The sequence below is a fragment of the Homarus americanus genome, unplaced genomic scaffold (genome assembly GCF_018991925.1).
Source record: "Homarus americanus isolate GMGI-L3 unplaced genomic scaffold, GMGI_Hamer_2.0 scaffold50608, whole genome shotgun sequence".
NCBI lineage: Eukaryota > Metazoa > Arthropoda > Malacostraca > Decapoda > Nephropidae > Homarus > Homarus americanus.
In genome coordinates, this window is record NW_024737932.1 from 376,300 (window position 1) to 392,261 (window position 15,962).

Here is a 15,962-nt window from a genome sequence, read left to right on the forward strand (position 1 = left end):
GACCGGACCTCCACACCTCCGCTACCCTTACTGCCACTACAACCAGGACCATTTCTACGCGAGGGTCAACACATCCGTAGTGAATTTAACATGGAAATGCATTATTTTGTTGGTCTACGGGAGGCTCGAGCTGCCGGCGGGAGTGGAAACTGCTGAATAATGCAGCTAAATGCATTTTTTGTCGCCGTGTGGAGAGAGGGGGTCGATGATGCTGAAAAGCCGGCGATAGTCAAGTCAGATAGAATTTATTAGGTGAAGCAAAGGTGTGTTTAAGTGTGTGGGGGGAGGAACGCAAAGAAGAGTTGTAGACGAATACAACCTCTTACAAGAATCAATTGCAAGTAGGAGTAATAAACATCGTGTGTGTGTGTGTGTGTGTGTGCGTGCGTCTGTCTATCTGTCTGTCTGTATCTGTGTATGTACTGTATATTCTTCTAGCTAACGGTGGGTACATGTCAGCATACACAACACAGCCATCCAACCGTATTACAGTGTGTATATATGTTTAACCTGTACCCACTCCGAGAATAAACCCTTCCCCTATCTTCCTCCCCTTCCTTCCGTCGCCCATAAGAAGGCTAGCAATGGCAGGGGAAGACGTCTCACCCTGCCAGGAGTAAAATGTCTCCTTCTTCCATCTTGCCTCAGAGAGAGAGAGAGAGAGAGAGAGAGAGAGAGAGAGAGAGAGAGAGGTTGGGCTGGGAGCGGGCCACGCATAATTCATAGGTAAACGTAAGATTTCGGCCAGTTTAAATACTCACGAGCTAGGTGGGTGGATGCCTGGGTCTGTTGGCTAGTGGGGAAGGAGGAGGAAAGGGGAGGTGAGAGAGACAGGAAGAGAGAATAAAAGGAAGAGAGAAAGGAGGACGAAAAAGGAAGAGGAAGAAGAAAAGAGGTGAGAGAGACAGAAAGAAAGAAAGGAAGAGAGGGAAGAGGACGAAAAGGGAGGAGGTAGAAGAGGGAAAAAAGTGAGAGAGAGAGAGAGGTGACGAAGGGGAACTGGAGAGATAGGGCAGTTATCTAGCGAGTGAATCTGTGTGTGTGTGTGTGTGTGTGTGTGCGTGTGTGTGTGTGTGTGTACCTGAGACACTGAGGAACTGCAGCAAATATTCACGGTGTGTGAGATAATATATTGAAGAGTATCTGGTCTCCTCCTCTTGCTACCTCTGTAAACCTGCATGCAAATGAGACCGTCTGAGAAATAGGGAACGAGAGGGATGTTGAGAGGGAGAGGAAAGGGAGAGAAGAGAGGGGAAGGGGAGGAGCGGATGAGAATTTTTGAGTTTTGACCAGGTGGGGAGTGGGAGGAAGAGGAGGGGGAGGATGTGCAGGCCGGAGGAGGAAGGGTGGGGGAGTGGCTGGGGGGCAGGTTGTGTGGGTCCAGGTGGCTGCCAGGTGGAGCTGTGAATGGCTTGTGTATATATATGTGTGTGTTTGTGTGTGTGTGTGTGTGTGTGTGTGTGTGTGTGTATTTATGTGTGTGGTCCAGAGTTTTAATAATGTGGTGGTAGTGTGGTGAAGGCCATGGGTGGTGGTAGTGGTGGTAATGTGGTGAAGGACATGGGTGGTGGTAGTGGTGGTAATGTGGTGAAGGACATGGGTGGTGGTAGTGGTGGTAGTCATGGCGGGGTCCATCTACTACCAGGCTGAGAGAGTTAGCACACAGACCACCAATTAGCTGTGGAAATATTACATTAACACATTTAGGGGAAAAAATTTATCTTTTCTTCACTACAGGAAGTCGAGCCATAATGTTAAGGTGTTATTTTTATGTATCACACACACACGCACGCACACGCACACGCAAAAAAAAAAAACACTAACAAAAGAGATGAATAAGAGGAGAGAAGTGAGGGAGCCGCACAAGCAGCTGACCCTCCTGACCATAACAAGCAAGGGTGGAGGAGGAGGAAGAGTGGGGGGGGGAGGAAGGGGGTTCAAGCAAGAGAAAACGCGATTCCCACCTCCTAAGCGCGGCCAAATGGATTAGGAACAGACTCAAGCACCCCCGCGACCGGCCGTCCTCCTGCCTACAGTTTTCCCTGTCCGGCCAAACACCCAGCTCGTCAAGTACCGCGCCAGACCCACCGAAAGAAAAGGCTACATTAGGGTGAAAAACGGGGAAAATATCATGAGAGTAGACATTAGAGCGCTCTCGTGAACTATTACTCCAGGACCGGGAGAGGGGGCAGCCAACAGGGGTTTGGAGAGGTCTGGGCAGCCAACTGGGAGGCCGGGAAAAATGCAGATCGCCCAGTGTAAACACGACCTCTTGTTTGCATGTGTTAATTCAAATGTCAGGTTTTTTTCCTCTCTCTCTCTTTCTCTCTCTCTCTCTCCCCCCTCTCCCCTCTCCTCAACCTCTCTCCCTCCCCTCCCCTGCCCCTCTTGTATTTCTTTCCTTGAATCTCTTATGATATCTAGAGTCTTGGGCGCCGCCTCTTGGTAGGTAGTTAAGTCAATCAACCTTTATGCTGGTACTTGTGCACTTTTGTCAGATACATTTAAGTTTTATTCATACACGACTTAACATGGTGGGAATTTTTATTTATTCTTCACTTCAAGTAACTAAAGACTCTCCAGATATTAATATGATTCTGCATATTTTCAGGGTAGGATTAAACCTGAACGCGTATAAAACAAGCTGGCGACAGTGAACTAGGCAGACGGGGGCTTAGCCAATCACAGCCCTCAGTTGACACGTCCACATCAGCCTTCATGCGCTAGATCAAAATCGCTTGCTTAAAAAGCTTTTGAATCACTGCTTTAATCCGACAAAAAAATCAAAGTTCTGGCGGACGTAATAACATTTGAAAGGAATCTAGTTCACTCTGTGTCCCTCGACCCCCACACGCAGCTCACGAAAAAAAGTGATAATCGTTTCGTGGTCAGGAAATTGCCATATCAAATCTAAGGGATCCATTAGTAAAAACATATTTCATGTCTGTTAATCCGGCTAAAATGAGCGGGATTTCTCCGGCCTCGGTAATCCCGCACGAGACGCTATGTTGGGGGGGCATTTATTGACGAATGGATTATGTCTGAGGATTTGTCTCCGGTTTTGATGGCCAAGTAATAATAATGAAGAGGCCTTTGGGGCAAGACTGTTCAAAGCCACTCATGCTGGGAAGGAAGAGAATCGCTGGCTGAAGTGGTGGATAAGACGACAGTCCAGTTAGGAGTGTGTTGGAATCTCGTGGTCTGGAGGCGCCAGATACACTGTGCCTGATGGTCCGTTTTATATTCTGCAGGTAGTGAAGGGCGAAGCTGAGGACCACCTACAGCGCCACCAGTATGTCACTACAGGAGCCCCCACACGCTGCCTCACACTACACTCACTTGTTCCTTCAATTAAGTTTATTTCACTCCTCTTGAAATCTTTTATCACAATGGCTGTAAAATTGTTAAGTTTCAGCAAAGTTTTTTTTTTTTTTTTTTACGTATAAAGATAAGAGAAATAATAGCTTCTTAGAGAAACATGGATTGTGAAATGCACCTGGGACCGTGAAGTGACCCAGGTGTGGAGGATAACACAGGCTGAGGGAACAGAAAGCATCTTTCTCTACAACATAAAAACGAAGTAAAATACCATTAACAACAAAGAACGTCACAGATTCTATACGCAAATTATTATACTTAAGTTTTCTTTATTAAAATGTCGCGATCTATGTTCTAATGGTGTAGATAATGCTAAACGTCTCTTAGTTTATTAGTTAACACAAGAATTCCTCAAACTCGTGACACTCGGCTTCAAGAAACAATAACTAGTGTGCGAGATTCTTTTTATGGTCACTTAAAAGTTATTTTGGCAGGAATTAAAAGACCAGAGACATTACCGATTCTCCTTAAACATCCGGGGGCCCCTTAACGCCTACACCTGCTGCTCTCCCACACCATCAGCATCCATCATCATCCACCACCACCAACATCCACCATCACCCACTACCACTATCACCCATCACCTATTACCGTCACCACCACCATTAGCACTATCACAAAACACACGGTCGCTATAAGAAAACTCCCCCATTTCTTAACAAACATCACGCCGAGAGTTGAAATTCTTGTCGTTTTTCCACTGGACCCGGCGGCGAGGAACAGTCCCCCAGCAGAGGAAGGTGAGGTAGTCGGCCAAGTCTCAGGATGATACTCACTCGAGCCCTATGAGGCACCACACCAAAGCCTCTAAACGTTGGTCCGTCGTCTTTTTTTCGCCCTTCCGTATTTTTTTTGGGTGTGTTTCTTTTCGTCACCTCGCACCCCTCCTCCTCCTCCTCTTCCTCCCCTTCCTCTTCCTCCTCCTAAGATGATGATGAATAGTTGAGGAGGAGCGAGGGAGTGCTGACAGTGGCTGAGTGTGAGTGAAGGCGTCTCTCTCTCACACACACACACACACTCTCCACACACACCCCCCCACACCCCCAAACCCCACACACACTCCCCCCACACACTCTGCCTGGCCGTCTCAAAACCTTCCCTGGTGGAATTGAGGAAAAGTTGCCAAAGAAGCGAGACAGCAATTTCTTAATAGTCTCCTGAGAATCGGCAAAGGAGAACTTCCTCCCTTAGCCTCTCTCTCTCCCTCAGTCTCTCTGTATCTCTCTCTCTCTCTCTCTCTCTTTGGTCTCTCACAGTCCACCAGGTCTCCCCTCGCTCAATTTTACACCTTCCTAATTCTTCTTTGAGAGATGTTTTTTTTCTTTCGTTCCATTCTTCTGTCTTCTCTTGCGTCTTCCTTATACACAGATACACACTACATCTCTATATACCGTACATGTAACTTAAAATACCTCTCCTGTGGTACGACTTGACCTCATTTTACCGAAAAGAACCCGAGTACTGACCTAATTCCTTGACCTCTAGGTGTATCGAGTCCCTTACGAGGTATAGAGACCACGAGGTTATCAGGGCCAAAAGGTCAAAAGGTCAGGCTAACATAACTAGAGCCAAGCTAAACCATGACCTCAAAATACATTAATTTATCATTATTCCTCTCAGGGTAGGTTAGGTTAGGTTAGGTTAGGTTAGGTTAGGTTAGGTTAGGTTCAGATTACGTTAGGTTAGGTTAGGTTCAGATTACGTTAGGTTAGGTTAGCATTACGATGTTTTATCTTCAGGTAATCTTAATTTTCTTCATATTTCTTCCTTATTGTATATTACCCCCCTTCCTCCCACCCACTAACCGGAGTCCCAGAGAGAAGGTAAAATTTATACCAAGTTTCACCTACGAGAACTAAACTGAGGACGTCACTCCATTCTCCTTTATAATGGAAAGAGCAAAGAACTACAAGCAATTTCTTATGAGAGCTCTCGGGGAGAAGTTAGTTTCGATGTTCACTCTGGCAGGAGGAGCCCAGACGGAGAGAGAGGGAGGGGGTGAGGAAAAGGGGGAGAGGGAGGCTTGGTGGTAGAGGCGAGGGAATGAGGGAGCGAAAGGTACGAAAAATGGGTGAGGAAAGGGGTAGAAGGTTTGAGGGAGGGAGAGAGGGAGGGAGGGAGGTAAGGAAAAGGGTAAGGGATGGAGGAGAAAAGGGTGAAAGGGAGTGAAGAAAGGGAGGGAGGCAGGGAGAGGTGTGGAAAGGGTAATGAAGTGGGGAAAAGGGAATGGAAAGTTTGTGGTGTGATGGGAGAGGGAAAGACAGTATGGGAGGCAGGGGGAAGAGTGAGAAAAGGGGAGGAGAGAGAGAAGAGAAAAGGGAGGAGAGGTGCAGTGAGGAGGATAGGAGGAAACAGTGAGAGGATAAAAAAAAGAGGCGAGAGACTAGGAGGAGAGGGAGAAATAGGAGAGATACAATAACAGAGAGATAGAAAGCTTTGGGGGTATAGAATTTCTGGGAAGGGGGAGGAAACAAGAGGAAAAATATTAGACGGAAGAATCAGAAGAAAACAAAAGAGTCAAGAAAAAGTTTACTGTAAACGATCGGGTTGTCTTCGAAGTGAAAACAAAATACGAACAAAAACAAATAAAAACACCATAAATAAACAGAATAAGAAAACAAATAATAAATGAATAAAAGACACATTAAAGACTTTTTTTTAAGGCAAGACAGACATTCCGACGTCTTAGAGAATTAAGAAGTTAAAGAGTGTTGACAGAATTTATGCATGGAGATGAATCGATGTAACAAGACTTACCCTGGCTGGTCGCTTAACACAGAGGGAGGGAGTGACTGTCTGTAGTGGTCACGACACGAAGAAAAGGGAGGGAGGAAGTAGTTGAGCAGTCAAGCTGGGGAGAGACCGTAATTGGGGAGGGCATAGGCATGAGAGCATATTTGGGGCATAACTGGAGAGACAAAGAAGAAAAGTAGGAGAAGGGAGGTTATAAGAAGGGGGAGATGTGAGCAAGAAATGGGGCAAGAGCCGAGGTGAGCGAGGTAGAGGGGCAACAGGGATACACTTACCTTGGAGGGCTCGATCGAGAGCGGGGAGTGGGTATCCTGGCGGTCGGGGTCAGCCCTCAGGTCATGGGCGCCCCAGTATAGGTGCCGTGATTCGGAGCCGTGGCCGAGAGGGGGCGGGGAGAGTGGTAGGTCTGGCCGGGGGGACGAAGGCCGCAGCAGCTGGCACATGGTCTGCTGGAGGAGGGAGTGGGCGCCCACACCTCCGGCAGCAGCAGCTGCGGCAGCCATGGCAGGACTCAGGCCAGAGGGCAACGAGGGGCCATTCTGATTACTGTCGCTCCCTCCTGCACCGCCGCCGACAGCCTCGCCCTCAGTAGTGTCCTGTAACAACAACACCTGGTCAGTATAGAGCCACGTCATGCCATCTAAATCATCATGCCTTAAAATCATGCCAAGTCAACTTACATAACTATCACGCCGGGATATATTTGTACATAAGCGTGTTAGATCGTCTTCACTATGAGTCCAGAGTCGGGTGATCATCTATATAACTGTAGCATCAGGTTGTCATACCGTCGAGTTAAACATGCCACATATTAATTCACTTAGGCGTGACACAGTCAGCTTGACGTTAGGTTACAAGTTCGAGCCTAAAAAGAATGTGATTAACATCAGGGATAAGGTAGGTTTTATCTGAAATATTCACGCGATCGTTGAAACTATTTATTATTTTAAAATATATTGTACGATTATGTCACATATTTCTGATAGGAGAGAGAGAGAGAGAGAGAGAGAGAGAGAGAGAGAGAGAGAGAGAACAAGTGTGTGTGTGTGTGTGTGTGTAAGGGGAACACCACCAATGTAAATAAAGTTATGGAAGCATCAATACAAATATACAAACACAACCGCACCAATACATATATACATTGTAAACATATACACATTTACACAAATCATAAAACACACACAATGGACATACAATAGACCATACACACACACACACACACACAGACACACTCACATACATACACACACAAACACGCTCACATACGTATACACACACACACACACAGAGTCTCGTACCAGTAAAATGCTACTGTTAAATCAATATTGATATCGCTTCATCAAATTGTGTCTAGATAAAAAGTTTTTGGAAGGCTTCAAGACGGGAGACAGCAGCCTTGTAAAGACTCGTCGAGGAGAAGGTTATTTTTTTCTGTCTCCGCCTTTATCTGTCATCTAGGAGAAGAAAAAATTCCACACATACACACACACATCTCTTCCATAATTTATAGTTAGGGAAAGGAGAATAAGAATTGTAAGCATTGCATAAGTGATGATTATAAGAGAGACGGGAAGGGCTAAAGCCACCATAAGAGTTTAAACGCTTATTGTTCAGAACACAACCAGAAACCTTTAGAATTTCGTCTCTCTCTCTCTCTCTCTTTCTCTCTCTCTGGTCTTAACAAAAGTCCAGCGAATATCATACGCGGATATGCCCAAAAGCATACATTCCCCCACAGCAAATGCATTTTCGGAACACAAAGAACTGTCTAAAAATTCTTTGGAATTCGTCCAGTAGCTTCCGGACATATCACGGTGCACGATGGGGCCCGTGAAGCGTGCGACAAGAAAACAGAACTCCCGCCCAAAAAAATCTTCGTAAAACTGGCGCGCTTTTTCCCGCCATTTTTACCGTGGAGGGCGGTTAGCGCGAAAAGAACAGAGGTGGGATGTGTGAGTGATCCACTTTGGTTGATGATAAATTACGGCTAATTTATCTTGTGTAACTTGGAAATGATGATGGATTGAACCTTCTTAAGTAACGTGAGAAGTTGGAAAGTAGCCTGAATACGAGCGGCCGCAACCCAAGACGGCAGCCACAGCTTTAATGACGGCAGCAAAAGAGAGAAGAACTAAAAGCCGCTTCTCACACACACACACTGTTTGGCCAAATTAGCGGCTTCATTTAATTGTTTTTTACGGAAGAGGAAAATGCCGGAAACAGGAAGTGCTGGGAGAGAGAGAGAGAGAGAGAGAGAGAGAGAGAGAGAGAGAGAGAGAGAGAGAGAGAGAGAGAGAGTAAGCTGAAACGAGGCGCTCAAGATGGGGGACTATTTAGAGCCAGAGTCCAAGTTTGGCCCAAGAGGTTGTTGTGCAGGCTAAGTGCTGCCCCCCCAACCGTGGCACGCCGCAACGCTCTAACATTATTGTCACGGCTTTTATTTACACACCACTGAGCTCACTCCTCCATCTCGTGCTGCTCTAAATGTACGAACAAAACTACTGGAGTGTGAAGACCGAAACGAGATACAGGAGTTCAGTGTCTTCCTCTCCCTCAGTGTGTTGTGACTGAGTGCACTTCTCTGTCTTGTGTGAGTGTATCGCTAGAAAGATAAAAACTAATTATACTCCAACTACACAGGAGTTTCACTATTGGTAGAATTATATTTTAACCGAGTGTCTGTCGTTTTTTTTTTAGGGTTTACAAGCGGTAGGAACTGGAGGTTGGGATGGATGGATGGGGGGGAGGGGGGGGTCTCAGGAATTGGGTAAACTAAAGTATTCTTAAAATCACGAATATTTTCCATTTAAAACTCCAGGAATGACAATAAGGATGAGAAAAAATCACCAATAACTTCTTCAAGGATGACCTCCAGAAGCCACGTGTTTCCTAGAAGCATCCCTTAAGTGGTACTTAGTCGGACTGACGCTCACCCTCAAGGGATCAGTACATCACCCTGATAAGAGGAAAGGAGGGAGGAGAGGAAGCTGCGTGCTGAGTGGAGGTGGAGGAGGTGGAGATTTCTAGTGGAGGTGGAGGTTTCTAGTGGAGGTTTCTAGTGGAGGTAAAGGTCTTCAGTGGAGGTCTCGAAAGGGAAAAAATCTATTACAGGTGGAAGTCTTTGAGGGAGGTGGAGGTTTCTGATAAAGATGGAAGTCCTCTCGCTGAAGGCAGAGGCTTTTGTCAAGAGCCAGAAGTCATCCCCAGAGGTAAATGGGTCCATGAGGATATTCTTTGTCCACCTGTGATCCTTTACCATATTTTATTTTGTTTTGCTTGTGTGTGTGTGTGTGTGTATGTGTGTGTGTGTGTATGTGTGTGTGTGTGTGTTTACCTATGTGGTTAAGGTCGTGTTTACATGTACATATGCTGTGCCCTTGACTACTGTGTATCATCAAGGTTGAAGTTATATCGATTTTAATATTTTTTCGACGACAATACAATGATACACCTGTTACCTGTAATTACCTTATTACCTGGACTTATTATTGTATAGATCTGAATGATACCTTAATAATTCATACCTCCACATTATGTTTAATTCGACTTTACAAACAACTCTCTTTAAAGACCTTTGTGTAATCACTGTTCGTCCTTTAGTTTGCTTCTCTTATGTGTCTTTCTTCCTGCTTCTTGTATACGTAAGTCTGACTATCCAAAGATGTTTACAAAAAGGTTCCTACTATACCTATCCTCAACAACTGTACGCTATGTCACTGTGTCTAGATATATAACTATCCTATTAACCCAACCGGACCAAACCTTAATATAACCATCTATCTTAATGTACCTAAGTGTATAATCCTTTCTCCAGTCGGTCTATATATGTCTCCTTATGAGTTAGCCTTGAGGGCATCTTGAAAAAAAATTATTTCTATATCACTCCTGGTCCATCCATTCACCTGTCTATCGCGAGCCAGTGAAGATAGCTACTCAGGCATCTCTCCTCCTCCTCCGTCGCCGTCTCCTCCATTGGGTCTAGCCCAGTTGGCTGTGCACGTCTATTGTCGAGGCTATTTTCCGCGTCTCTTCTTTCCGTGCATTGTGTGTGGCGGGCAGCCCTACTCCCGGCCGCTCTCCAAGTCTTCAAGCCGGGTTGAGCGCAAAAGACTGAAGAAGTCTGACCGTAGCTAGAGGGGCCAGCACCACTACCACCACCACCACCACGAGCAGCAGCAGCAGCAGTAGCCAACGCCGTATCGATCGACAGAAGTAGTTTGGTTAATTAGACGTCAAAACAGCCTCCTCTTCACACTGCTAGCTAAATCTAATAAGCGAAAGAAGTTTGGGAAAATTTCTCCAAGTTTTAATTCGCGTCTAAAGGCTCTTGTTTGGCTGAGTTGGTATTAGTTTTTCCATTTCTCCGTCTTTAATTCCGTCATTACAAGATGGTTTTGTTGGTCTACCCAAAAGCGGATGTAATCATTTGGAAACAGCTCCTAACCCTTCATTTTTTTAGACATTTTCTCCATTTAGTTGAGGAAATAAATATATCAAAAGAGAGAGAAAGAGAAGGAGAGAAAAAATAAATAGTTTTCAAGGCCAAGGAGGAACATAAACTCGGGTTCACTTCACAAGATGACCAGAACATAACGATGAATAACAAATTTATGAATCACGAGTCGAAAATCTTAAATAATAAAATAAAATAAAAGATGAAAGAAATATCGAAGAAATAAAGAAAGAAAAGAAAGAAAAAAGTTTGTGGGTCTCACCGCCGCCTTCCCTCATGCTGCAAAATTACCAAAGTTGCCCAAGAGATTATATTCGATAAGAATGCAGCCCGGGAACTCATATTATATGCGGGGGGGTTTCTGCGCCCTGCAAAAGTTGCCCGAAATTTTAATGAGAAGAATGCTTTGGTAAATTAATTTTTGAGGCTCCCCTTCCCCTCCCTCCCCACCAGCTACCGACTGCTCCTCACCATCTCCCCCCCCCTCCCTACCTCCCTCCTTCAGACTCACTACCCCCACCCTTCCCCCACATCCTCCACCACCACTGGGGCCGCCTCGGGAATTTCAAAATAATTGGGGTTAAATTCTGTCGGTAATTCTTTTATTCCTATCTTTATCCGAGGTTGTCTTCTCCATCCTTTCTCTTCCTTTACCTTCATTATTTCTTCTTTAAGGTAATTTTTTTCTATATACAACTTCTCAAAACAATTAATTAATCAGTAAAATACGACTATAGATCTTTAGTGGATCTCCTTCGTCACTACTGTAAATACTGTAAGATAGAGGATTGGATTATATATATAGTGTGTTTATGGGGTAGAGTCTGAGCATTAAATATCATCTGCCTTGTTTACATATCTTCCTCACTTGTTTTTCAGCCTCCTCCACCACCTCCTCTGGGGTCTTCTGCCCCCTTAAGAACACACTGATTTACCTCACCTAATCTTATTCTCCTTCGTTTTTCCTACCCTCCACTCCTCTTCCTCTCTCTCCTTCCTCTTTCTTTCTTTCTTCTCTCCTCCCCCTCTTTTTCTTTTCTTCTTATTCTTCTCTCTCCTCATATCTTTTTTTCCTACACTCCTCTCCTCTCCTGTCTCTCTTCTTCCCCTCCTCTCCTCTTCCACTCTCTCCTTCCCTACCCTATATATCTTGCCAAGTAAGAGTCGCAACTTACTAATTTGCATAGTCTCTCTCTCTCTCTCTCTCACTGAAAAAAATAAAATCCTGAAAAGTCGAAAATTTTCCCCGATAAAGGTGCTATTTTTTTATTAAAATAAAAGGTAAAAAGCTTCAGACGTCATTAAGATTATATTCAACGCCACTAATTACTCTGACGTCATTAAGATTATATTCAACGCCACTAATTACTCTGACGTCATTAAGATTACATTCAACGCCACTAATTACTCTGAAACTACTGCATAACGACCAACAGTTCGTAATCACCAACAGAAAATTAACAACTCTATTTATACTTACAAGTCGTCTAAACAAATATCTTTTCTCCTGTTCCCATTGTCAAAAAACGACCTCTAACTACCCTGTAAGCACTCCTAACGACCACAGCGAAGGAGCAGAGATTCAAGTCACATGAAATTAACAACAAAAACAAACAAAATATTACCAGAAACAAATAAAATATTAACAAAAACATTCACTTATTTCTCAATACTCAATCAAAAGAAAAAAAAATCTAAGATCGCTTTTGTTTTACATAAATGCAACATTGCTCGACACAGAAAAAAAGTCACAAAAAACGAAAAAAACAAGAAAACGGGTTAATGGGCGTTACAGAAAGGTGGTCGCTCTATGGAAGACAAATGGCCTCTGAAGAAGCGTTTAATAATTATTCATTTATTATTATTCATATATTTTTATTCATTCCCTGTTCTAAAAATCAACAAGACATTCTTTACCTCATTGTACATTAAAATAAAATACAACTAAATTCTACTGAACGCACAAACAGACACAAACAGACACAGGCCGAATGGTATACAGTATACTAGGTGAGGTATACACAGGTGGTCGTTGTAGCTAAGGTGACGCTATAAAGAGACGACCATTAATACGATGGTGTCACAGTATGTAAATTGTTTTGGTTTCAGTAGCGCTCTCACTCTCTCTCTCTCTCTCTCTCTCTCTCTCTCTCTCTCTCTCTCTCTCTCTCTCTCTCTCTCTCCATTCCTTAGCTCCTGCCTCTATGTTTGTTTGTTTACGTCTTTCTCTCTGTCTCCTCTTCCTTAAACGAGAAATAAAATCTAATAATTATCGCTACATAACCACACTCATTATCCCTTTCTTTCCTACATCGCCTCAAATTCAACCCACTATCGAAAAATCACTCCTAAGCAAAAAACAAAAACAAAACAAATAAACAAACAAAATCATCCACGGACACCCACTTGATCCCACCTCTTAAACAGGTATCAAAGTTTACCTGTGTTTAATCAACGAATGAATAACAAACGTCAAAAATTCTTCATAAAACCACAATGTATCATCACTAACTTGTAAGATATTTCCATCCATTTGGGGGTAATTGTTGACGCGAGGAATTAAAAAAATAAATAAAATAAAAAAAAACAATGAACTTCCAAGGTCAATACTTAACAAGGGGAATACGCCCTGAAAAACACGAGGAAAATACCAACGCCTTAACAGCACCAGTTTCTTCCCCTCGACCTTCAGCACGCCAGGGGAAAAAAAGAGAGAGAAAGAGACGGTATGGAAAAAAAAGAAGAAAAAGGGAAAAAAAGATCAAGATGCTAATAAGAAGGGAGGAGGGAGGGAAGGGGGGAAGGGGGAGGGGGAGGGGAGGAGGAGGGAGGGAAGGAGAGGGAAGGGGGAGGGAGGGAGGGAAGGGGGGGAGGGAGGGAAGGGGGAGGAGGAGGAAGGGGTTAGGTTAAGACAGGCGGTTGATGGAGGAGACAGGCGGAAAAGACTGGATAGGTGAGGAAGAGGTAAGAGAAGGGTGTAAGATGAATAGGTTTGGGATAGGTAATGACTGTAGAGGTAGGGGAAGGGTTTGAGAGAGATATAATTGGGATAGGTAAGGACAGAGAGAGAGAGAGAGAGAGAGAGAGAGAGAGAGAGAGAGAGAGAGAGAGAGAGAGAGAGAGAAATTAATAAGGGAAAGAATAGGGTAGAGAGAGAGTGCAAAAATATTTATAGAATTCCAATCAAATAAAACAAAAGAGAGAGAGAGAGAGAGAGAGAGAGAGAGAGAGAGAGAGAGAGAGAGAGAATGTCAATCATGTACCTGTCCACAGCGCCAGTCAATTAACTGGGCCAACCAATCAATACACACCTGGGCAGAATAGCTAACCCAATTAAGCATACACAAACCCCCAAAAGACCCAAACAGCGTCCACAAAACATGATCCTTTAAGACACAGTTGCTGAAAGACGTGGGGGGGGCTCCCTTCCCACTATATAGCAACCACAAGAGGAAGAGTGTCAACAAACCAGTCAGTCAGTCAGTCAGTCAGTCCAGAGGTACCAACAGATGTCCAATCAAAGGTAAAAAAAAGAGACTTAAGGCAGCTGTAATCTCAAGAGCTCCTAACAGGTGTAAAGATAAATAAAAAAAAACAGCAGGAAAGAAAGCTAGCTCAGAAAGGACTCAATGCAACACGAGAGAGAAGGGAAGAAGTGTGTTGATCAGCTTAACTTTGACGTGGCGGCGGCAGAGAGAGAGAGAGAGAGAGAGAGAGAGAGAGTGTTTTGTTGATGTTTACAGAAGGTGATCGTGGTGTTGTAGGTCTGTATGTAAAAGACATCATTAACTCAAATCTCCATTTTTTTTTAAAACCTAGACGGGCATCAACAGGTTATGTCTTACAATTGAAAATATAGTTGGTGCCTAGGTGCCAGAGTCCTACAGTGCCAGTGCCTATGATATCCCCAAAGGCATCATTGGTCACATAGTAACAAGTCTCGGTCCTCTCCTCCGAAAAAAAATATATATGTGAAATTTTTTTTCTTTGAAGTTTAAAGGGAATAATGTATGTATGTGTGTGTGTGTGTGTGTGTGTGTGTGTGTGTGTGTGTGTGTGTGTGTGTGTGTGTGTGTGTGTGCTGTGAGAGAGAGAGAGAGAGAGAGAGAGAGAGACGTGTTAATGAGACCTAACTAAGAGGCTTGTAAGAAGAGGGAGGTAGGCAGGAGTGGTGGTGGTGGGGGGGTGATGGGAAGAGGAGGCAGGGACGAGGGGAGGAGGAGGCGTCAAGAAGAGGCGAGGACAGAGGGGAAAAGAGGGGTAAGGGTGATCGTTGGCCATATTGATTATGATAACGAGACCTCACGAAGGCGGCAGCCGAGGGGAGGAGGAGGAGGGAGAGGGAAGGGGTGACTTGTTGGAAAAGGGGAAAAGACTGCAGGAGTGAAAGGGAAGGGAAGAGGAAAGGGGTAGGGTAGGGTAGTGAGGCGTTGAATATATGTTGTGAGAGAAAGAAAAAGAGAAAATTAGAGAGAGAGAGAGAGAGAGAGAGGTGGTTCTCTCTCCCTAATTCCAGAGTAACCTTACTTAAGATCCATTTTTTTCCTCCTTTCTTCTGCTTTTTTCAGACGTTGAAATTAGCGGTTTGGTTGTTTCCTCGTAGATAGGGAAGGAGGAGGAGGAGGAGGGAAGGTGTCTGTCTGTCTGTCTGTCTGTCTGTCTAATCAAACACACACCCCCCCCCACCCCACACACACATCCATCCCCCCCCACACACCCACACACACACACACACACACACAAAACCTTCAATCAACATCAGTTTGTACGTAGTGTTGAGAGAAGTGGTGACCGTATCGTGGATAATTCCGAAGTGATGATTTATATAGAGAGTGCGGGGTCATCCAATAGCATACATGTGATTAATTGAACTGAATGTGCTCATTGTAGATTAACGTGTTCGTCAAGCAAGTAACACATTATTACATTATTACACACGATTTAAGCGATAGCCGGTGACTGTTCGTATGTCGTGTTGGTTATTATTAGCAAGATTTTAGTTTAGTGCCAGTTAGGGGTTGATGGTATTTCAGCTTAGTGCGAGTCAGTGATGATGGCACTTCAGCTTAATGTCAACCAGGGGTGATAACACTCAAGCTTAGTGCCAGTCAGGATGGTGACGCTACAACAAACAGCTAACCAGAGTAATGAAGCTTCTGTTCTAGTGCTAGCTTGGGTGATTACAGTCCAACTTAGTGCCAATAAAGTAATGACACTCGACATGTAATCTTAATGGTACATGACACGCAAACTTTACACATATAAGGGACTTCAGTGTGGGCCCACAAGACTCTCGCATCACGGGGTGTAAATAACGACAAGAAAACACAGGGGCAAGTGTGGTGGAGTGACTAACTTGGTAGAGTGGCTAACTGTGGTG

General features: G+C 44.3%; 1 protein-coding gene across 1 annotated transcript in view; it reads right to left on the minus strand.

Annotated features, from left to right (window-relative positions):
- Positions 1-6,764, minus strand: part of LOC121873618 — a 70,882-nt gene extending 64,118 nt beyond the window's left edge. The window contains exon 1 of the mRNA XM_042377257.1: positions 6,405-6,764. Within this exon, the coding sequence (XP_042233191.1) occupies positions 6,405-6,764 (360 nt within the window). The remainder of the gene's footprint in view (positions 1-6,404) is intronic.
- Between the last annotated feature and the right edge of the window lie 9,198 nt (positions 6,765-15,962).